The following is a 22,503-nucleotide window of genomic DNA, read 5'->3' as shown; positions in this document are numbered from 1 at the left end:
CCGCCTCCTTCTTCCTCCTCAGGACCTCGCCCCCCTCGCACGGGATCGCATTGGCCCTCCACGCCGGGAGGATCTTCTCCTTCTTCGTCTTCTTCCCGGCCGCAGCGGCCGGCTCCGAGTCCGACGACGCGCTCACCTCCTTCCTCTTCTTCCCGGCCGCCCCGACCTCCGCACGCTCGCCGTCCCTCATCGCCGCCCGCGATCGACACCTCTCGAACACTCTCCAAACCCTACGTCTCTGGATTATCGGCGGCTGAAACCCTACACATGGAAAAGGAAGGAGAAAAGCCGTAACCAAATACGGCCAGGCCTAAGTACCATAAGTCCAACTCGTTTACCCGATCCGGCCTTTTTTTATTTTACATGAACAGAAAGTCCTATTTGACTCCCTCAACTATCAGCTGAATCTAACCCGTATATCTCAACCGCAAAACCGGTTATATCTCGCGTCCCCTAAGTATTAAAACCAGTACAAAACAACTTACTCAGTGCTTCGATTGACGTAATGCATTGACGCTGACCAAACCGGCTAGTTTAGGGCACATGGAACTAGAGAAAACAAAAGTAAATGTTCCACGCCTAAGAGGCGATTGCATGTATACCTCCTCATGAAGGTTACCATGAAGGAGAGGCATTCTTTGGTAACCATCTACGTGATAGTCCAAGGTCGAGAAGATGCCATAACGATTGAAGTACACAGTATAGTCATATTAGCAACATGAGCAAAATGTCTTATTAGTATGATCCACGAAATACACCCACAGGATTGGTTGATTCATTTGACCAGAATGGGCAACCCATCGGCTTTGAGCAGGTAACCAAATCCAGCCATATTGTTAACTAGAAAATAGGTTCGTCGGTCAGCGCTCCAATTAATATAGCATGCGGTGGTATTGTTGGTTTTGTTCGATATATATAAATTGACCATTTTTATTCCTTCTTTTTCTTGAGAGATTGAATACCTTACTCTATACAAGCAGAAGCAAATAGGCTGATAAAAAAAGAAATGAAATTATTGGAATGAAATTTATTTCTGGAACACATGGCAATTGTATCAACTGGAAATCATTTAGTTAGACATATTCCACAAAATCAAGTTAAAGTAAGTGGTGTAAGATAAGTCAATTTGTTCACATGGATGGACCAATGTACGTGAAATTCAAATACTAAAAGCTAGGGAGGTTAAATGTATGGGGTTATATACAAAATTAGTTTAATTTTTAATGATTAATTCTAAAAGATGTGTGGAATGGAATATTTGCGATATTCCTATTTGAAAAAATAACATGGAAATGCATAATTCTCAACAATATATGTTGTAAATTGGCAATAAATCCTAAGCGATTTCTATACTGGATCACTCTCCCAAATAAAAAAAATTAGGGTCTTTAAGTAAATGTCTCTATATGTAAGTTTTAAGTGGACCAGCATATATGGGCTACATCCTCCTTTTGATCCCACCTGATCGGAATGTTCTAATGTTATACATGTTGTGTTGTTAAGTTACTATTTTTTTTAAGAACTAGATTAAGGTACTGCTTGCTTTTAGAATTGTCATAGAAAACTTATGCCATTTTCTATCTTTTGATTTTTTTTTCTTTGACGAAATCTAGGATTAATTTGATAACTTATGGGTGCCACGTGGCCCAATCAAAAGCTAGTATAACCGTCAGCTTTAGATTAGTAGATCTCGCTCTTAGTTTACTCTATTGACCGTGGTTAATGAATCAGTTTTCACCAAATCGTTTCATCCATCTTTTTAGCATATGTGGGGTTACTGTAGCACTTATGGCTAATTATGGACTAATTAGGTTCAAAAGATTCGTCTTGTTATTTTCTTTTAATTGTGCAAAAGATTCGTCATATATGTGTCAAAGATTCAACGTGATGCCTTTAGAAAAATTTTAGAAAAGGTAAACTTGGAAAAGGTTCCTGATCTCCTTTTCACGTAGCCGCATCAGCAAAAAGCCAAAAAAAACAAAAAGCTAGCTGCTCACCCTGACAAGCCCATCACTCGACCAGCCCCGCCAGCTTGAGCTCGCTCACTTCTGCTCCCAAGCTACAGATCGCTCGCTGTCTCGCTCAAGCGCGACCTACCACAGCATCGGATCGAAGCGAGCGGCGGCGGAATGGGAGGGCCGCTCGGCGCCATCATAGGCAGGCACCCGGCGGCGGCGGGCGGCGGCGGGGAGGATGAGCTGGGAGGTGGCGGCGGCGGCGGAGATGGAGGCGGCATCATTCGGCACAACCGGCGGTGCCGGGATTTGGCCTTCCTGGTGCTCTTCGCGGCCTTCTGGGTCGCCATGATCGTCAACTCTAGCTTCGGATTCAACCAGGGCAATCCACTCAGGTGAGGTGACCCGTCTTTACCCCTCCTCTCCTCAAGATTCGCCGATCTGTGCTGTCGGTGCTGCTTGATTTCGGTTTCCTGTAGCTAGATGCTAAGAGCGTTCATCCGGGGAGCTTTTCCTTTGCTGGGTGGTGATTAGTGCCGCTGTACATTTTGAGCTGTTCTTTAGACAGCAATAATTTACCAAGAACGGAGCTATTTCAGGTGTTTAGTGCATACCTTCACATTCTTGTTGGCTCATTCTTCTTCACCTTGACGTGTTACTTTCAGACTTTCAGTCTAATTGAACTGACATAGAGAGAGAAAATGAGGGTGCCAGTTGCTAGTATGGAACATTCTTGAGGTCATTAAAGACTTTAGTAACAGATCTTACTTATTTCGGAATGAAACTTCTAGCTCCCGGCTTTGTTATGTGTACTGTGAATCGAATAATCTTTTCTTGCTTTGTGTCAACCTCCCAACAGGATAGGTAAAGAAGCCCACTTTTGCTTTGCAGGGAGAAAATGTGCCTTTAGTGGTTACTCCTATGGGCGACGCTCCGGTGCTTTCTACTTGTAGTATATACTACAACTAGAAATAATCCAAACCGTTGATTTCCAAGGGCATATTAGTACTTTTTTTTGTTAGGACTACGATTAGGGGTAAACTTGGTATTAGGAAAATATTCGTGATTTTTATTACGTTTCAATCTTGTATCGCATCGATCCTTCGCTGACTTTAGCACTATTGCCGTTGTTGCCCTATTCCGGTAGATCTCAGCCGGCGTTCATCACTGTCGCAACGCTCTGCTTCGCTAATGTCTGCAGGCAATTTGTTTGGTAAATTTCTCACATGGTAAATCCTTCTGGTATTTTGGTGCGACTCCTTGATGGTATTTTCGTGAACGAAAATCTTCTAGACTTTTTTCTAAAAACCATCTGGCGTTAGCAACACTCAAAACATTACCATTATCCTGTTCAAAATTGGACCGTGTGTAGTACACTACCGATAGGTGATTGGGGTGACATCGTCCAATCTCAGAAAGAGCTGCTTTTTTACTGATCAACTGTTTTGTGGAACCATTGACATTTACACATGCACACAGAGCAACAGTATAGATAGCACTTGCACTCATTCACCGAACATGACGTCACAAGGGCACTAGAACATGTAAGCATAGTTGAGATCAGATAAAAACTTGATTTCTAAAACTATACAATTCAAGGTCCTAGGTTTTCCTATGTGCAAAATTACAACCTTATCCCAGTTTCGAGCCAACATCAAAGAAGTCAGAGAGGCATTGGACCAATAAACATGTAAGCACAGTTGAGGTCACATAAAAACATGACTTTTAAAATACTCCTTGAGCCTCGCATTGGCATCTGGTAATTCTCCTTTCTTCTCTAGTCTCTGATAAGATCAGAAACAGCTTCGAGCCTCCCTCAAGAAACTAAACAAATAGGAGTGCTTCACAGCACTAATTGTAAGATAAGATAGAAAATATTATGAGCAACTAATGTTAATCAGGCCACAGATAAATAAGTAGCTGTTTACCCGAAAGTTGATCCGGAGATGTGTTGCAGAGGCATCGGAGTTATAGGATATCATCCTGTATCCAATCTATCTATCTATTATATTATTAAAACAGCCTTGAAAGGAGGCACCACGTTCGCTGTGGGGGCTAGAAATTCTCACATTAATCAAAGAAAAAGAAAAGAAAAGTCCAAGTAGAAATACAATTTAAAAATAGCTGAAATTCGGAATTAAAAATAAGCAATATTAAAAGAATAGTCCATATAAGAACCCAATACGATATTAATCAAAATTCAGAATAAAAATAAAATAAAATCCAAAATTAGAAAAGAAAAGGAGAGTCCAAGTAGGAATACAATTTAAAAATAACTGAAATTCGGAATTGAAAATAAGAAATATTGAGAGAATAGTCCATATAAGAACCAAACACGAGATTAATTAATATTCGTAATAAAAATAAAAATAAAATCTGAAATTAGCAAAAAGAAAAGAAGAGTAGAAATACAATTTAAAATTAACCGAAATTCGGAATTAAAAATAAGCAATATTGGAAGAAAAATCCATATAAAAACCCAATACGAGATTAATTAAAATTCAGAATAAAAATAAAATAATATCCAAAATTAGAAAAACTAAAAGAGAGTTCAAATAGGAATATAATTTTGAAACAACTTAAATTCAAAAAAAATAAAAAATATTAAAAGTACACTATATGATATTAATTAAAATTTGAAAAAAAATAAATTCTGAAATTAGAAAAATAAAAAAGATTTCAATTAGGAATAAAATTTGTAAATAACTAAAATTGGTGATAAAAAGAAAGACTATTGAAAGAAAAGACCATCTAAAACACATGACGAGATAAATTAAATAAAAATTTGAAAAAAAAATATAAATTCTGAAATTAGAAAAAGAAAAAAAGATTTCAATTAGGAATACAATTTTTAAATAACTAAAAATGGTGATAAAAAATAAAAACTATTGAAAGAAAAGACCGTCTAAAACACCCAACGAGATAAATTAAGTAACATGCCTATAAAGGAGTACATTGGTGGACGGTTAATACGACATATAATTAATACGACATATAAAAACTTTTAATAAAATACCAAATAGAATCCTAATGACGATTAAAAGGAGGGACGACAGGCAAGCCGTGAAGCAAACAGGCAAGGCGGTTGCCGGGACTTCTAGGAAGTAAAAAAATAAACCCCATTGATAATCATATTCGATTTTTAAAATCTCAATGTCAATAAAAAGGAGAAGCAGCGGGCGGGGTGCATAGGAGTAGAGTTGCAGAGCCGCCGACGGTTGGCGGGACTTCTAGAAAATAAAAAATTAATTCCAACGATAGTTATGCTCGATTTTTAGAATCCCAATGACAATAAAGAGTAGGCGACAGATGGGTCGTAGAGGAGTATAGTGGCATCGTTTGACTGGACTTCTAAAAATTATAAAAAATAAAACCTAACAAGACAATAAACTCTAAAATCTACAAGGTTCAATTTTTAAAGGTTTGGAACTTCTAAAAAGTAAAAAAAAAAAACCCAATGACAATAAAGAAGGGAGGCAACGGGTGAGCCATTAAGGAGTACAGTGGCAAAGCCACTAATGGTTTGGTGGGACTTCTAGAAAGTAAAAAATGAACCCGAACGATAGCTATGTTCAATTTTGAAAATCCCAATGATAATAAAGAGAAAAGACAGTGCACGGGCCGTAGAGAAGTATAATGGCAGTGTTTGACGGAACTTGTAGAAATTATAAAAACGAAACCCAACGAGACAATAAACTCTAAAAACTATAAGATCTAATTTTTAAAGGTTTCAAGGAGAATGAATAGAAATAGCGGTAGATCGAGCAAGCAAATAAAAAAGGATATGATAGAAATAAGGAGTAGCAGCTGGTGTGACTTTTAAAAACTATATAATTAGAAATACGGGGATGATAGCTATTTTTTAGTCTTTCAAAGTCTTAAGACAACGAGATAGCTATTTAATAAATTTTAAGTAAAATTATACTAAAAAATATACGATTTTGTTTGGGTGCTAGCCGCGCAATTGCGCGGGCCACCCAGCTAGTTTCAATAATAACATGAGTAAACTCAACTCCAAACAACATGCACGGTGCAGGAAATGGATGCCAAATAAGAGGTAACAATGCTGTGAGGCTTGCCAGCAACACGAGGGAGTGGACTTTATCAGGGTACTCAACAGAACACATTTGTTAGCTGTAATGGAATTACTATAAATTTTTCAATATACTAGTTCACAATTCAGTTGTGAGTTGTAGGATACTAGTATTTTCTGGTAGCATACAAACATGCACAGTTGTTGCCTCCTCCTTTATGCATTGTACTATTGTAGTTCTTTTAAAGCCTCAAGATTTCTGTCATGCATTATCCAAATATATGTACTGAACCTACTACTAACAGCCTGAACGAATTATTTTCGTTTTTCAAGGTCTTTTTCCCGAAGAGAAAACAGCTGATCAGTACATTACTAACCAATGCTAAATTGATAGTTCCGTAAAAGAACAAGCATTCATCTAATCAGTCATACAAAACCCGACTACAGAATTCAGTTTTTACATTCAATTACACCATTCGAATAGAGCAATCAAAGATCAGTAACTGATCTGCATGGGAGTAAATGGAAGGACAGGACGTTACCTCTTATGTGATGGATGAACATCACTGCATTTGTGATCGATGATCACAGTTTCGTACATAAGAGACTGGATTTTTAATGAACAGTAGGTACAGAAGGTAGCATCACTGTTATGTTCTGGTAGAAGAACACACCTCGTAACAGATGGAACAGTTGTTCTTCATGGAGTTCTCGATGCTGCAGTGCTTGTCGTCGCGCAGGCTGACCGAGTAGCATGATGCAGTGTGTCAACAGATAAAAGTGGAATCGAGAGATTCATATTAAACCTTCTCACTAGCAAATAGTAATAGCTTGGGATTTCAGTACCGACTACCGAGAGATGTAGGGGTATACTCACCACGTCGCCAAGCCCGCGCTATCGGTAGGCTGAGGCGTCGGAGGAGGTGAGGGCGGCAGAAGAGGCGAGGGAGGCGGAGGCCGTAAGCCGGTGAGGGCGGAGGAATTGTCGAGGGCGGTTGAGGCGGCGGACGCGGCGAAAGAGGTGAGGGCGGCGGACGAGGCGAGGACGTTGGAGCAGGCAAGGTCGGCTGAGGCGGCGATGGCGGGGGAAGGGAGGAGCCACGAGGCGGGGTCGCTCGGCGTCGGCGTCGGATGCGATTTGGGACTTCTCTTCGTGCGGCGGCGTGAGAAACGAACGACGGAGGAGAGAGCCCTACTAGGGTTAGTGAATGTAAAAGACGATTGTACCCCTCCGCAAATTTTTTTTCATAGATAATAATACCCTCCACGATTCTACTACCGTTAAGTGAGGTGGTAGTAAAAATAAATCTGAAACCTTGGATTAAATGAGATCAACGATCCAGATTACTTTCTACTCCAAGTAGAAAGCACCGGAGTGAGATTGTGTGCTCCTTGGAATTGTATTCCCTCTCTCTCAAAAAAAAAAAAAAACTTTCAGTGCAGCTATACAAGATTTGTGCTCCCTAAAAGCAATTCACATTACGGTTATATATTATAGAAACCAAAACTCACTACTGAGTGCTGACCAAAGGAAATTTGTTTAGGGATAAAACTCAGTGCTGTGCGACTTTTACATGGCTATCATTTTACTATTATTCAGACGCTATGATGAGTAACCAAACTACTATTTAGTAATACTGATGTCTTATCTTGTTTTGATGACGCAGGCTTACCTATGAACTAGACTACAAAGGGAACATTTGTGGCAGTAGGCATGGTGACCCGGATTTGCATGAGCTTGATGTTAGATATTGGATGAACCCAAACCAGGTGTACCAAAGTGGGGTCAAGGACAACAAGATTAACCTTGCTGATGCCAAAGCCATCTGCCTGATGGAGTGCCCCATTCCAGCAGCAGACGGATTAAACTTTGTTTGTGATTATCCAGAAGGGGACATTCGCCTCTCTATCGATGATTGGATCAACAGGGACTATGATTATTTTGAGTTTCTCACACCAGATATGAGAAATAGTTCTCTTCAGCTGCAGGGTCCATGCTACCCTGTCATATTTCCAAGTGTGAATGGTAATCTTTGCTCAGTCTACTACTTCCATGTGAGCATGGATTAAATTAAGGGCTTTACTTCTTCATGCAATAAGTTAAAACGATGAGATAGCTGATCCAAAATCTTTGTTCCCTTCAGTCTACTGGAGCTGCCAATTTATTGCGCGAGCATCCAATGTCTCTTTGAAGCATTGGCAGCAGATGGGTGGTATCAACATCGACGAAAATATTCTCATAGATAAAACAATCCACAAGGCCATCAATTCTAAATCTTCAGTCTTGAAGGTTTGTAAACTTCCTGGCACTGTTTTATTACCTGCACATTCCTTTTTGCTGTCGCAAACATTTCTGATTTACGTTGGAAGTGAAAAGTGGCCCAGCTATTCCTATAGCTAACACTGACCGTACATTACACCACAGCAATACTTTTTATCCTTACAAAAGAATTTTGTTGCACCGTTGCTCTGAAAGAAGCATATTACTTTCTAGCAACTAAAATGGATATGCATTTTGAATTATTCTGAGAAATTCCTGATGCAATATCATTCATATAGCACTGGAGTCCCATTTTGTCTTTGAAGATATTAATTACCATTTCCTTTGTCTGCAGAGATACGTTGCTGACATTGGGAAGTCATGGCCTGTGTTAATTGTTTGCGGTGGACTGCTCCCTCTTTTCTTGTCAGTTATCTGGTTGCTTCTGATTCGTTATTTTGTTGCTGCCATGCCATGGATAACTGTAGTGCTCTTCAATGCTCTAGTAATCTCCGTTACTATGTTTTTTTATATTAAAGGTATGGTTCACTTTTTCAAATCATAATTCCAAAATATGGCAAGGGACATTCCATTGTATGCCATTTAACATGTTGCACACATACGATTCTAATTGGCTACATTTTAATTCAGCTGGCTGGTTAGGCAATGATCCCTTGACAGTTGTAATTGGTGAAAGTGATCCATATGTGCATATAACTGGACGGGTAAGTATATCAAATTTTGTCAACTTTTTTACAATATCCAGCCCTGTTGTCTGATTATTCATTCTTTTACTAGGAAATAAGCCACCTTCATGCTGCTACGGTGGTGATGACAGTTGTAATGATCATTGCATTTCTGTCCTCCATAGCTATTATCCGGCGTATACTGATAGCAACACCTGTCCTGAAGGTACGCGAATCATTGGATACAAGCTTGATTAGCTACACTATATAAGCACCTCGCAAAAAAAAAAACACTATATAAGCAGAAGCTTGGTTTTGAAGACATGCAGCATCAATGCCATTCCTCCCCTTTGATGGCAAGAGTATAGTTAATATATAGTTCCTAAGCACTAACCATGATAATTGTTATCTTCAGGTTGCTGCGAAGGTCATTGGTGAAGTTCAGGCACTAATTATTTTCCCAGTTGTGCCATACTTTATCCTTGCTATCTTTTATATGTTCTGGTTTTCTGCCACACTCCATCTCTTCAGCTCTGGTCAAGTTCTCCGAAATGACTGCAATACAGATTGTTGCTCATATGATCTGAAGTTGGGCAAAGTAAACTGTGACAACTGTTGTGGGTACAGCATCCATTACACCCCTCATATTGGTATTGCCATTCTTTTCCACTTATTTGGCTGTTACTGGGCAACCCAATTCTTTATTGCGTGCTCTTCAACCGTGATTGCTGGATCAGTTGCTTCATACTATTGGGCACGTGGTGAAATATCCGTAAGTGAATTGAGGCACTTAAAAAATTTACTCTATATTTAGCAGTTAGTTTACTTCTCCTTTCCACTGACTATTTGAGCTATTCCTATGCAGCATGACATACCATTTGTTACAGTTGTTTCTTCATTGAAGCGGTTGTTGCGTTACAGCCTTGGTTCAGTTGCTATAGGTTCACTTGTTGTATCTGCTGTTGAGTGGGTGCGGTTTATACTAGAATGCCTCAGACGCAAGTTGAAGCTAGTTGATTCCGCTCGTGAAAGCTGCTTTGGTAAAATGACATCATCCTCTTCTCAATGCTGCCTGGGCTGCATAGACTGGACCCTCAAGTCTGTGAATCGAAATGCCTATATAATGGTAAGCATACAAAAATTCTTGTTCATGGAGCAATTGCTCCATGCCTGAAACCAATTGTCTCCCCTGCTTTGTTTTGGTGTGGATGCAAAATCATCTGGAAAACATACACTATCCAAGTTGATGCTTGTATTGAATTCATTAGGCTTATACCCTTCTTTCGGTGTTGCAGATCGCCATTACTGGGAAAGGGTTCTTCAAAGCTTCTGTTCTCGCAACTGGTTTGATCATGAATAACATACTGCACATTGGAAAAGTTAACGTCATTGGAGACGTCATCCTCTTTCTGGGGAAGCTCTGTGTGAGCTTGTTCTGTGCGCTCTTTGCCTTCCTTATGTTAGACACTCACAAGTACAAGTCTGCACATAACAAGATATCATCTCCTCTTGTTCCTGTAGTGGTAAGCATTTCATCGTTCTGTCATCGCGGCTTGCAAACTGACAAATGCCATTTCCATTGCTAAGACCTAAAGGTGTCTGTATATATTCTGATGCTGTTACACTGCAGGTATCATGGGCACTTGGTTTTATAGTCGCCAAGCTTTTCTTCCAAGTCGTCGAGATGTCGATCGACACCATAATCCTCTCCTTCTGCCAAGATTCAGAAGAGCACCAAGGGAACGCGCAGTACGCTCCCCCTCTCCTAGTGGAGACACTGGATGAACAGAGTGAACTCCATAGACTAACTCAAGGGCCTTGACTTTTCTTCTTCTTGCAAGTAGAATTAAGTCAGAATGGAGAAATTAAGTAGAAGCCTTGTCAGTATGTTCTTTGTTGCTGGCTAGTGGGTAATTTCACCATTTTGGTAGTGCACTCTGATGCTGAAAGTCTGGTCTATAGCGTGACTAGTACCGCTGGCCTGATCTAACGTATGTACTCCTACTATACTTTGCTAATACAATGATAGTGAAGAAGGTTATATCTTGTCTGAATGTCTGAATATTGTTCGCTTCAAATTTGCTTACATAATTGGGGCTGGAACTTGAAATTTTGCTTATGGCCGTGCGATCAGACCAGTACGCTGGCAGGATGAGCCTTCTGTTGCAAACTGAAAAATGCAATCTCAGTTGTTAAGACGTATAATGTGACTGTATCCTGGATTTCTCAGTTGATACCCAGCTGCAGCTCTACGGACTCTACAAGATCGCCACCGAGGGACCCTGCACTGCGCCACAGCCGTCCGCCCTCAAGCTCAAGGCCCGCGCCAAGTGGTAGATTCGATCTCCCTGGCTCCCTGATTTTTTTTTTTCTGGATTTAGTTCAAGCATCTATCAGCGTCAGGCTTTGCCCCCCTGATATTGACTTGTTTGATAATCTGGTTTACATGATTTCGGAAAAAGAAAGATGAAGATAGCACAATATCTGCTTCAAGTTCGAAGGGACCGATGGGGCCTGTATTTAGCAGTTTAATGTATGAGGAGGAAGATTAGGGAAATGACTCGTAAGTTTTTGAATTGAAGTATACCCTGTACCTTTGGTCTTATGTATTAAAACTGCCTTGATTCAAGTTCAGGTAGTGTTGTATTTGGACATTATCTCTTATGGCTGATAAATCGTAGTAGTACTAGCAAATAACAATGACATGATTAATTATTTCATGGAGTATGCTACTAGTTATCTCCAAATTGATGCTAACAAGAATTATTTATTCAGTCATCTAGTCACATCACAGTGTTTCCATAATTGCAACAAACTTATCTGTAACTGCAGAGAACTTGGTGATATCCATGTTTCTGCAAGGGGAGGAGTAATTGATTACATAGCGAAGCATCTGGCTGCTGGTGTAGATGTCAACATGAGAGGTTTGTGTTCTGAACTGTTCACGATTATGTTCTCTTTGTAGCATAGACAACGTCGCAAATGTCAATGTTAGCTGAACTAGATGTTTTATGAACCTCATCGAATCGAATAGGTCGTTGTCAAAAAGATGTTGGTGTATTAGTGAAAGGAGATATATCTTGTACTGCCTATACGGTTTACACTGTTTAGTTTGTTTGTGTTGAACATCAATGTAGGCTAAAAAAATGATTACCAGTTCTGTAATCCATGGGCATCCTATTTCTGAATGCACCTATCGGACTTCCTTATTTTTGCAGATGATTGTTTCTCTGTAGATATTGAAACCCTTAATAGCAAACTGATCCACCTTAGTACAAGAAGTCGACAATCCCTTGTAATCTTCTATAGAAGCATGATGACACAGCTGAAAGCTCCTTCTCCAATTGTACTGTTCAACTTCATCTTCGTAGTTTGTGTTAGGGTGTTAGGATTTATTTTTTTACATTGAATTTAGCAGCAGCGGAAAATTTGGGTGAACGAAATGATTTTTCTAATTAATCAATGTGAACTAGAATTTATAAGTTAAATCAATGTAATAGATTTAACTCGAACTATATTCATATTGTACTTTTGATAATATGTATTTCTGTTTATTAAGACTTTAAGGTCAGTATTTGCAACTCTGATGTGGGCACACATTGGAATTTTCTTGGGTCCACCACCTGTTGTTGCCCTATCAAAAACATGTTATATATTCCATTGGAAAGTATAAGCGCACAAATGTCAGATTACTTACGCGTGTAGTTACCCATATGTACACGTTCATATTGTTTGTCATAATTTACAGCTTTTATCATGATAATTTGTTTGTCATAGGGAACAGTTTATATATACCGTCTTGGCTAAATTTGTCACCTAAGCTCATCGTGGATATTGTTGCCAATGTCATCGTAGTCATAGTGATCATCCATGTAAACAATATTGTAGAAAGATAGGTAGTGGTTCAGCATCTCTTCTAGTGACAACTTGTTGTCCTTGTTATCATCAGCCTATGTCATTATCATATTTGCCAAAACAAAAAGGTAGTTTATAGTGGTTATCAATTAAATAGTGAAAATTGCTTACTAGTTATATTTGGTATGGTTAGTTAGTCACCTTCATCAAAAGCTTTGCATGTGATTTAGCATATGAAAACTCTCCCGAGATGAGGCTCTGGATTACTGGACGTGCTTCTTCCACTGTCAAATAGCTGAAAAGGGGAAAGGTGGAGTAAAAAAGGGTTATCTTGCAAATATTCACTACACAAAGTGGTGCTATTTTCTTCTGTTTCAAGTATTACCCGTCATTGTTAGAATCGAGCTCTCGAAACTTCTTCTCAGCTTCAGCACAACTAGTATCATCATCAGCACTATGCTCTACAATGGAGTTGTGGTCAATCATGTGAAACTGACTGATAAACTCATCCAAACTTAATTTCCCGTCTCTATCGTGATCCATTCCACTGTATTCCATGCATCCATGCAGATGAAAAAGATAAATCAAATACATCAATTTATCATATTAGTGGACCGTAATTAGCAACATTATAAGTATATGCAAGTGTTTGGACACTGCTTGCCTTAATTTATCCTTCAACAGCCATAATTTCACTTTCTCCTGGCTGCTATCTTCTGGATGCAAGAAGCTATAGTATATACGCAACACACATAGACCAAGGGTTAGGAGAGTTTAATCTATTGAATTTCCGATGTACTCAACAATCTAAAAAAAGGTTCAGAAATGAGTGTGGTACTCGTTGAGCTCTATGTAGTCCATGGCGCCGCTATGATCTCTATCCGCGCTTATGAACTTATGCAGCCACCATCCTGGTTCGCCGTGCTCCGTGTCGGTCCAATCTTGAAAATCACATCAATATATGCAGTTAATAACTCATAACCCAATGAAATTGTTAACGCTTAAATTTGGCACTAGTTTAGATTTATAGCAAGTTCAAACCAAATATGAAAAATACCAAAGCTTTCCCGTGAAGACTGGTCTGACCGCCAATGTATAGCCGGTTAGACCAAACAATAAACTACGGTCAGACCACGTATATCTGGGCGGTCAGACCTTCAGCACATAGTTCGAATCGAATTGAGTTTCTTCGTGTTTCTTTCCTTGATCTTAGGGTTTTCTTGATTGTAAAGCTTTCCAAAATCTATTAGGACGTGAAAAAGAGTCATGTAAACGTAAGATCACCCCTCCTATAACTATAGAGGCTAAGGCAGATTGAAAAAACAATCAATCAATCATCAAAATCAATCTATTGCCCATAAGGGCATCAGCAGTGTGTATGTACTAGGGTGGCATTAAGGTGGGACCAACCTTAAGATGGGACCCACACTTTTTTAAAAAAATCGTTGTTTCTCTCTCCATCCATCTCTTCTTTTCTCTTTGTCAGTGAGAGAGTGAAGTTATTTTTTATTCTTTTAATGCCATAAGAGCAGGCCATAAGCATATGGGCAATTTTAGCTAGAGACCACCCTAAAAATCCCCTCACAATGTATGAGGTCTACTTTGGTGTCGTAATACCCACCCATATCCCCACCTTGTGGATGCCCTAACCTCTACATTCTACATCTCCCTTCCTCTTGCTACTTGTACCCAAGTTTATTCACCTCTCAACCCCCAATTGCTTATCGTCTCTCGTCCCTATGATGTTAGAGAATGTTCTAGCTGGCCTGCCGAGACTAGGATAAACCGACGCGCGTTCACCCTGACGGGGTCCCTCCTGGGTGTTCATTCGGTACATCTACCTCCCTTGCGACGACGTGTTGTCGGGTGCCGCTGCGGACTGCATATAACGTGCTTAAAGCGTGGCGACGCGTCAACAAAAACCGTGCAGACACTGACACTAAAATTACAGTTGTCCGTACCAATGTGTTGATCGTGGTCGACGGCGAGGTATTCGCGCAGCGTGACGACGCCGTCTCCGTCCTTGTCGTGCCTCTTGAGCTCCCTCCGCGCGACGGCGTCGAGACGGTCCGCCGCCTGCCGGCGCAGCCAGGCCTCCAGCTCGCCGCAGCTGACGCCGCCGTCCTTGGGCGCCCGGTCCAGCATCGGGAACAGGTACAGCAGCCGCTCCTTCACGTTCAGCTCCCCGTCCGACCCGAAGTACCTGCATCCATCCATGCGCGCAAAACATCAAGCACTCCGCGTGCGCGCGTGGAAGACCACCGAGTTCTGCAGCGCGGCGAGCGGCGCACGCACCGTTCCAGGGGGCCGAGCTCGGCGTCGAAGTGGGACCAGTCGGGGAGGCGGTCGAGCGTGTCGCGGAACGTCCTGATGTCCGGGACGGCGCCGCCGCCGTGGAGCAGCAGCTCGACCTCGGTGGCGAACGGGCCGAACGCGGCGTGACGGCCGAACGGCACGTAGTGGCGCCCCGATCGGCGGTGCGGGATGGCGGCGACCGGCGGGGCAGCCGGGTCGACGGGGAGAAGGCACAGGACGAGCAGCACGCTGGTCGAGAGCAACAGGGCCTTCGCCGCCGCGCCCGCCATATATGGTTCCCTCGATCGTCACGCCGGCCGGAGGGAGGGGAGGGGAGGTGACGCCGTGACGGTGCTCACCCCCGCCGGCGACGGGGGTGGCACTGGCAACGGCACGGTGGAAGATCGATCCCGCCTCGGCTGGGGCGAGCAGGCGGTGCAGGTGAGGTTGCATTTGTAGCAGCGAGCTCCGAGGATGACGCATTGCCTCCGAAACCGATGGAAAACCACACCGTGCCAACCTCCACGCCATGGTCGCCATGTGCTCCGCATGTTTTGATTTTGCGTGTTTCTTGTGCCGGAAATGCGCGCCGCCGCCGGCGACGAGCTCGTGTTTTTTTTCCCCGTTGGGCCTGGCCCATTTCGAGCCCTCCTCTAGGCTCGGTGGGCTAGATAGAGCGTAGAGCCCATGCAAAATTCATCTGTACATACGATGGGTACGCGTATGCCTGTAGAGTGTAGAGTAGGGAGGAAAACGGAGCGGATACGGACGGATAATGCTCATACCATGTTCGTTTTTATATTTTTTGCCATATATAGAAACAAATACGGATAATTTTAAATATGAATAAGAATTGAATATGATCGGACACGAATATGGAAATAATTTTTTTCTCGGAATACGAAAACCAACTCAACTTCTTATAGAAACAAATATCAACATATATAATTAGCTCATTTTATAAAAATGTAATATAATTTATAAATATATTATAAAAAGGTAAATAATATTAATAGTGTGAACTAGTGTTAAGATATGAACTACTGTTAAAATCTAAAAAAGCTATATTAAAGGTCATAGATTTATAAAAAAATAAGGTATGTTTCATGGCTTCTGTAGATATCCGAATAGCACTGTTCACTGGATATCCGAATTATTATCCGTATCCGACAGAAACCCCGATACCATATTCGTATCCGTATCCATGAGAAAATATTCGTATTCGTATCCGAACTATCTGGGAATTATCCGATCTGAAAGGTATCCATATTCGTTCTTATTCAAAGTGGACAGAAACTATCCGCTCCGTTTTTATCCCACTGTAAAGTATGGGGTCGCGTCAACGAGATACTACTTGGCTCTAAAGAAGCAATAGAGTTACGGTCATTTGAAAGAGCTACCGAGGGACAGGCGAATAATTTGAAAGAGAATATACATATTTCAACTTTGAATACCAACGATACAACATGTAGTATATGTAAGAAATACCATGGCCTGCTCACAAGACCTAATCTAAGTCAACACTATACTATGCATAGAGGTCACCCCATCATTATCTATCAGTATGTGATGTAAAGTACTAATCAGATATACTCCCATTGTTCACGTTGTAAGATGTTTTTTTTATCAAATATAGTAATATTTATATTACCAAATTAGTTTTATTTAATTAATAGTTAAATATATTTTTATAATAAACTTACCATGATTCGAAAATATTACTATTTTTCCTATGAACTTGAAACAGTTTGTCTTTAACTAAAGTCAAAACATCTTATAACCTGAAACGGAGGGAGTATATTACTATCTCCATATCATTTTAAGTGTAGTTATAGGTTTTAGTGTCCAACGTTTAACCGTCCATCTTATTTCGAAAATTATGAAAAAATAAAAAAAATTAGTCAGGTACTATTCATGTTTTATCATATAGTAATAACAATAAAAATACTAATCATAAATTTTTTCAAATAAACTTGTAGTTTTCAAATAAAACGGATGATGAAACGTTAGATATAAACCTGTAAAACTAAGTCTTTTTGAAACAGGGGTAGTACTAATAGTATGTTTATGCAACATTTGTAGTTTTGTACTACCAACTTGCCTCCTGCACTAGCCTAGCTCACCCATCCCATCCTCGAGCCAACGCAACAATCTCTGTTAGTGAAGGCCGAAAGACAGGGACACCTTTCTTGTATTCCTCCAAAACCTTTACTTGCTCTTGCAAAAGAAAAAGAAAAAGACATTTTATTTTCCATGTACCTTCACCGTAATTAACGTGTACCACTACATGCATGCAGTGACGACAGTCAGTAGCGTGCTCCACGAACTGCACCCACACGATTGGTCGATTCATTTGACCAGAACGGGCAACCCATCGGCCGCGAACAGGTAACCAAATCCAGCCATATTAATTAAATCTCGCTCTTAATTGCGAAGCTTACTCCATTGACCGTGGTTAATGATCCAGTCTTCACCAAACCGTTTCATCCATTCTCTTTTCTGGATTTAAATCTAAGCGAAATCTTTTGAAACACCATCAAATCTTGGACAAAAATTTGTGCGAAATCTGTGAAGTTGGTAAAGTTTCCAGGTCTCCTGCTCCCACTCTCCTTTTCACGCAGCCGCAGCAGCAAAAAGCCAAAAAAAAAAAAAGAAAAGCTAGCTGCACACACTGACAAGCTCATCACTCCACCAGCCAGCTTGAGCTCGCCCACTTCCGCTCACAAGAAGCACAACCGCGAGCTACCACAGCATCGGATCGAGGGCGAGCGGCGGCGGAGGCGGCGGAATGGGAGGGCCACTCGGCGCCATCATAGGCAGGCACCCGGCGGCGGCGGGCGGCGGCGGGGGGGATGAGCTGGGAGGTGTCGGCGGCGGCGGCGGCGGGGATGGCATCATTCGGCACAACCGGAGGTGCCGGGATTTGGCCTTCCTCGTGCTCTTCGCGGCCTTCTGGGTCGCCATGATCGTCAACTCCAGCTTCGGATTCAACCAGGGCAACCCACTCAGGTGAGGTGACCCGTGACCCACCCACTCGCCTTCACCTCTCCTCTCCTCAAGATTCGCCGATCTGTGCTGTCGGTGCTGTTTAATTTCGGTTCCCTGTAGCTAGATGCTAAGAGCGTTCATCCGGGGAACTTTTCCTTTGCTGGGTGGTGATTAATGCCGCGGTACATTTTGAGCTGTTCTTCAGACAGCAACAATTTACCAAGAACAGAGCATTTTCAGGTGTTACGGGCTATGTTCCTTGTTGGATGTGTTTGGGTGTTTAGTGCATACCTTCGCATTCTTGTTGGCTCATTTTTTTCGCGCGGATCCTGGTCAATTCTTCAACTTGATGTGTTATTTTCAGGCTTTCAGTCTAATTGAACTGACATAGAGTGAGAAAATGAGGGTGCCACTTGCTACTATGGAACATTCAGATGACTTTTTTTTAGGCTATTAAATACTTTAATAGCAGATCTTGCTTATTTCGGAATGAAACTTCTAGCTCCCGACTTTGTTATTTGTACTCTGATCGAATAATCTTTGCTTGCTTTGTTTCAACCTCCCAACCGGATAGGTAAAGAATCCCACTTTTGCTTTGCAGGGAGAAAATGTGCCTTTAGTGGTTACTCTTATATATTAGAGTTGTGTGGTCCTTGGAATTGTATTCCCTCCGAAAAAAAACTTACAGCCCAGCTATACAGGATTTGTGCTCCCTAAAAGCAATTCACACTACGGTTATATATTAATAGAAACCAAAACCCACTACTGAGTGCTGACCAAAAGAAAATTTGTTTAGGGATAAAACTCAGTGCTGTGCAACTTTTGCATGGCTATCATTTTACTATTATTCAGACACTATGATGAGTAACCATACTACTCCTATTTAGTACATGCTGCATGTGTATCTAAGTAATACAGATGTCTTATATTGTTTTGATGACACAGGCTTACTTATGAACTAGACTACAAAGGGAACATTTGTGGCAGTAGGCATGGTGACCCGGATTTGCATGAGCTTGATGTTAGATATTGGATGAACCCAAACCAGGTGTACCAAAGTGGGGTCAAGGACAACAAGATTAACCTTGCTGATGCCAAAGCCATCTGCCTGATGGAGTGCCCCATGCCAGCAGCAGACGGATTAAACTTTGTTTGTGATTATCCAGAAGGGGACATTCGCCTGTCTGTCGATGATTGGATCGACAGGGACTATGACTATTTTGAGTTTCTCACACCAGATATGAGAAATAGTTCTCTTCAGCTGCAGGGTCCATGCTACCCTGTCATATTTCCAAGTGTGAATGGTAATCTTTGCTCTGTTTGTAGCACTTCCGTGCGACCATTTTTTGTGAGCATGGATTAAATTGAGGGCTTTATTCCTTCATGTAATAAGTTTAAATAATGAGATAGCTGATCCAAAATCTTTGTTGCCTTCAGTCTACTGGAGCTGCCAATTTATTGCGCGAGCATCAAATGTCTCTTTGAAGCATTGGCAACAGATGGGTGGTATCAACATCGACGAAAATATTCTCATAGATAAAACAATCCACAAGGCCATCAATTCTAAATCTTCAGTCCTGAAGGTTTGTAAACTTCCTGGCACTGTTTTATTATCTGCACATTCCTTTTTTTTTGTCATAAACATTTCTGATTTACGTTGGAAGTGACAAATTATCCAGCTATTCCTATAGCTAACGCTGACCGTACATTACACTGCAGTAATTCTTTTTATCCTTACAAAAGAACTTTGCTGCACTGTTGCTCTGAAAGAAGCATATTACTTTCTAGCAACTGAAATGGATATTCCTTTTGAAGTATTTTGAGAAATTCCTGATGCAACATGATCTATATAGCACTGGAGTCCCATTTTGTCTTTGAAGATATTAATTACCATTTCCTTCGTCTGCAGAGATACGTTGCTGACATTGGGAAGTCATGGCCTGTGTTAATTGTTTGCGGTGGACTGCTCCCTCTTTTCTTGTCAGTTATCTGGTTGCTTCTGATTCGTTATTTTGTTGTTGCCATGCCATGGATAACTGTAGTGGTCTTCAATGCTCTAGTAATCTCTGTTACCATGTTTTTTTATATTAAAGGTATGGTTCACTTTTGCATGTCATAATTCCAAAATATAGCAAGGGAAATTCCATTGTATGCCATTAAACATGTTACACACATACGATCCTAATTGGCTACATTTTAATTCAGCTGGCTGGTTAGGCAATGATCCCTTAACAGTTGTAATTGGCGAAAGTGATCCATATGTCCACATAACTGGGCGGGTGAGTATATCCAATTTTTTGACTTTTTACAATATCCAGCTTCATGTTGCCTGATTGTTCATTCTTTTACTAGGAAATAAGCCACCTTCATGCTGCTACAGTGGTGATGACAGTAGTAATGATTATTGCATTTCTGACCTCCATAGCTATTATCCGTCGTATACTGATAGCAACACCTGTCCTGAAGGTACGTGAATCATTGGATGTACAAGCTTGATTAGCTAACTATTATACACTGTATAAGCAGAAGCTTGGTTTTGAAGACACTCAGCATCAATGCCATTCCTCCTCTTTGAAGGCAAGAATATAGTTAATAGTTCCTAAGCACTAACCTGATAAATTATTATCTTCAGGTTGCTGCGAAGGTCATTGGTGAAGTTCAGGCACTAATTATTTTCCCAGTTGTGCCATACTTTATCCTCGCTATCTTTTATATGTTCTGGTTTTCTGCCACACTCCATCTCTTCAGCTCTGGTCAAGTTCTCCAAAATGACTGCAATACAGATTGTTGCTCATATGATCTGAAGTTGGGCAAAGTAAACTGTGACAACTGTTGTGGGTACAGCATCCATTACACCCCTCATATTGGTATTGCCATTCTTTTCCACTTATTTGGCTGTTACTGGGCAACCCAATTCTTTATTGCTTGCTCTTCAACCGTGATTGCTGGATCAGTTGCTTCATACTATTGGGCACGTGGTGAAATATCTGTAAGTGAATTGAGGCACTTAAAATTTACCCTATATTTAGCAGTTAGTTTACTTCTCCTTTCCACTGACTATTTGAGCTATTCCTATGCAGCATGACATACCATTTGTTACAGTTGTTTCTTCAATGAAGCGGTTGTTGCGTTACAGCCTTGGTTCAGTTGCTATAGGTTCACTTGTTGTGTCTGCTGTTGAGTGGGTGCGGTTTATACTAGAATGCCTCAGACGCAAGTTGAAGCTAGTTGATTCCGCTCGCGAAAGCTGCTTTGGGAAAATGACATCATCCTCTTCTCAATGCTGCCTGGGCTGCATAGACTGGACCCTCAAGTCTGTGAATCGAAATGCCTATATAATGGTAAGCATACAAAAATTCTTGTTCATGGAGCAATTGCTCCATGACTGAAATCAATCGTCTCCCCTGCTTTGTGTTGGTGACTTGGTGTGGATGCAAAATCATCTGGAAAAACATATGCTATTCACGTTGATGCTTCTATTGAATTCATTAGGCTTATGCCCTTCTTTCGGTGTTGCAGATCGCCATTACTGGGAAAGGGTTCTTCAAAGCTTCTGTTCTTGCAACTGGTTTGATCATGAATAACATACTGCGCATTGGAAAAGTTAACGTCATTGGAGATGTCATCCTCTTTCTGGGGAAGCTCTGTGTGAGCTTGTTCTGTGCGCTCTTTGCGTTCCTTATGTTAGACACACACAAATACAAGTCCGCACATAACAAGATATCATCTCCTCTTGTTCCTGTAGTGGTAAGCATTTTGTCGCTCTGTCATTGCGGTTTGCAAACTGATAAACGCCATTTCCATTGGTAAGACCTAAAGGTGTCTGTATTCTGCTGCTGCTGCAATTGCAGGTATCATGGGCCCTTGGTTTCATAGTTGCCAAGCTTTTCTTCCAGGTCGTCGAGATGTCGATTGACACCATAATCCTCTCATTCTGCCAAGATGCAGAAGAGCACCAAGGGAACGCGCAGTACGCTCCCCCTCTCCTCATGGAGACACTGGATGAACAGAGTGAACTCCAAAGACTAACTCAAGGACCTTGATCTTTTCTTTATTTTTTTTTTCTTCTTGCAAGTAGAATTAAGTCGAAATGAAGAAATCAAGTAGAAGCCTGGTTATTATGTAATCATGTTCCATGTTGCTGGGTAGTGGGTAATTTCACCATTTTAGTAGTGCACTCTGATGCTGAATGTCTGGTCTCTAGCGTGACCAATACCCTTGGCTTGGTCTAACGTATGTACTACTTTTACTTAGTTAAGTACAATGTTAGTGAAGAAGGTTATATCTCACCTGAATGTCTGAATTTTTTTTCGCGACAGATTTGCATACATATGAAAGGGCATGTAGCCTAGTGATTACAGTGACCTGAGTAGTACCCCAAGGTTCTGAGTTCAAATCTCCTATGGAGCGAATTTCATATTGGGTTGTTTG

At 41.1% G+C, this 22,503-nt stretch overlaps 3 protein-coding genes and 1 long non-coding RNA gene across 4 annotated transcripts; 3 read left to right on the top strand and 1 right to left on the bottom strand.

Annotated features, from left to right (window-relative positions):
* The first annotated feature begins 1,990 nt into the window (after positions 1-1,990).
* Positions 1,991-10,988, top strand: LOC127769744 (choline transporter protein 1-like). Its single transcript, XM_052295372.1, has 10 exons — positions 1,991-2,350; positions 7,656-8,014; positions 8,133-8,278; positions 8,604-8,787; positions 8,900-8,973; positions 9,047-9,160; positions 9,350-9,706; positions 9,800-10,060; positions 10,230-10,457; positions 10,565-10,988. The coding sequence occupies exons 1-10, from the start codon at positions 2,130-2,132 to the stop codon at positions 10,754-10,756; spliced, it is 2,136 nt and encodes a 711-aa protein (XP_052151332.1). The 5' UTR covers positions 1,991-2,129; the 3' UTR covers positions 10,757-10,988.
* Positions 10,989-11,326: 338 nt separating this feature from the next.
* LOC127769746 (uncharacterized) lies at positions 11,327-12,405 on the top strand. Its single transcript, XR_008016841.1, has 3 exons — positions 11,327-11,497; positions 11,767-11,858; positions 12,153-12,405. It is a non-coding gene; the product is annotated as an uncharacterized LOC127769746 (long non-coding RNA).
* Positions 12,406-12,542: 137 nt separating this feature from the next.
* On the bottom strand, positions 12,543-15,526 carry LOC127769745 (uncharacterized). The gene is made up of 7 exons (XM_052295373.1): positions 15,085-15,526; positions 14,751-14,992; positions 13,628-13,730; positions 13,454-13,519; positions 13,175-13,336; positions 12,991-13,084; positions 12,543-12,884 (listed from the first exon to the last, which is right to left on the bottom strand). Exons 1-7 carry the CDS (start codon positions 15,372-15,374, stop codon positions 12,747-12,749), a joined length of 1,095 nt encoding a protein of 364 aa, XP_052151333.1. The 5' UTR covers positions 15,375-15,526; the 3' UTR covers positions 12,543-12,746.
* A 2,193-nt stretch (positions 15,527-17,719) lies between these two features.
* LOC127769742 (choline transporter protein 1-like) lies at positions 17,720-22,503 on the top strand. The gene is made up of 10 exons (XM_052295371.1): positions 17,720-18,093; positions 19,018-19,376; positions 19,510-19,655; positions 19,982-20,165; positions 20,278-20,351; positions 20,425-20,538; positions 20,705-21,061; positions 21,153-21,413; positions 21,592-21,819; positions 21,924-22,503. Exons 1-10 carry the CDS (start codon positions 17,873-17,875, stop codon positions 22,113-22,115), a joined length of 2,136 nt encoding a protein of 711 aa, XP_052151331.1. The 5' UTR covers positions 17,720-17,872; the 3' UTR covers positions 22,116-22,503.

The sequence above is a fragment of the Oryza glaberrima genome, chromosome 4 (genome assembly GCF_000147395.1).
Source record: "Oryza glaberrima chromosome 4, OglaRS2, whole genome shotgun sequence".
Taxonomy (NCBI): domain Eukaryota; kingdom Viridiplantae; phylum Streptophyta; class Magnoliopsida; order Poales; family Poaceae; genus Oryza; species Oryza glaberrima.
The sequence above is the reverse complement of the archived record's forward strand: the minus strand, read 5'-3'. Positions and strand labels throughout refer to the sequence as shown.

Coding starts and splice junctions, on each gene's coding strand:
- LOC127769744 (XM_052295372.1), top strand. CDS start 2,130: ATGGGAGGGCCGCTCGGCGCCATCATAGGCAGGCACCCGGCGGCGGCG. Junction 2,351..7,655: donor AACCAGGGCAATCCACTCAG/GTGAGGTGACCC, acceptor TTGATGACGCAG/GCTTACCTATGAACTAGACT. Junction 10,061..10,229: donor ATCGAAATGCCTATATAATG/GTAAGCATACAA, acceptor TCGGTGTTGCAG/ATCGCCATTACTGGGAAAGG.
- LOC127769745 (XM_052295373.1), bottom strand. CDS start 15,374: ATGGCGGGCGCGGCGGCGAAGGCCCTGTTGCTCTCGACCAGCGTGCTG. Junction 14,993..15,084: donor GAGCTCGGCCCCCTGGAACG/GTGCGTGCGCCG, acceptor GGATGGATGCAG/GTACTTCGGGTCGGACGGGG. Junction 13,085..13,174: donor CTCGATTCTAACAATGACGG/GTAATACTTGAA, acceptor TCCCCTTTTCAG/CTATTTGACAGTGGAAGAAG.
- LOC127769742 (XM_052295371.1), top strand. CDS start 17,873: ATGGGAGGGCCACTCGGCGCCATCATAGGCAGGCACCCGGCGGCGGCG. Junction 19,377..19,509: donor CATATTTCCAAGTGTGAATG/GTAATCTTTGCT, acceptor TGTTGCCTTCAG/TCTACTGGAGCTGCCAATTT. Junction 20,166..20,277: donor CATGTTTTTTTATATTAAAG/GTATGGTTCACT, acceptor ATTTTAATTCAG/CTGGCTGGTTAGGCAATGAT.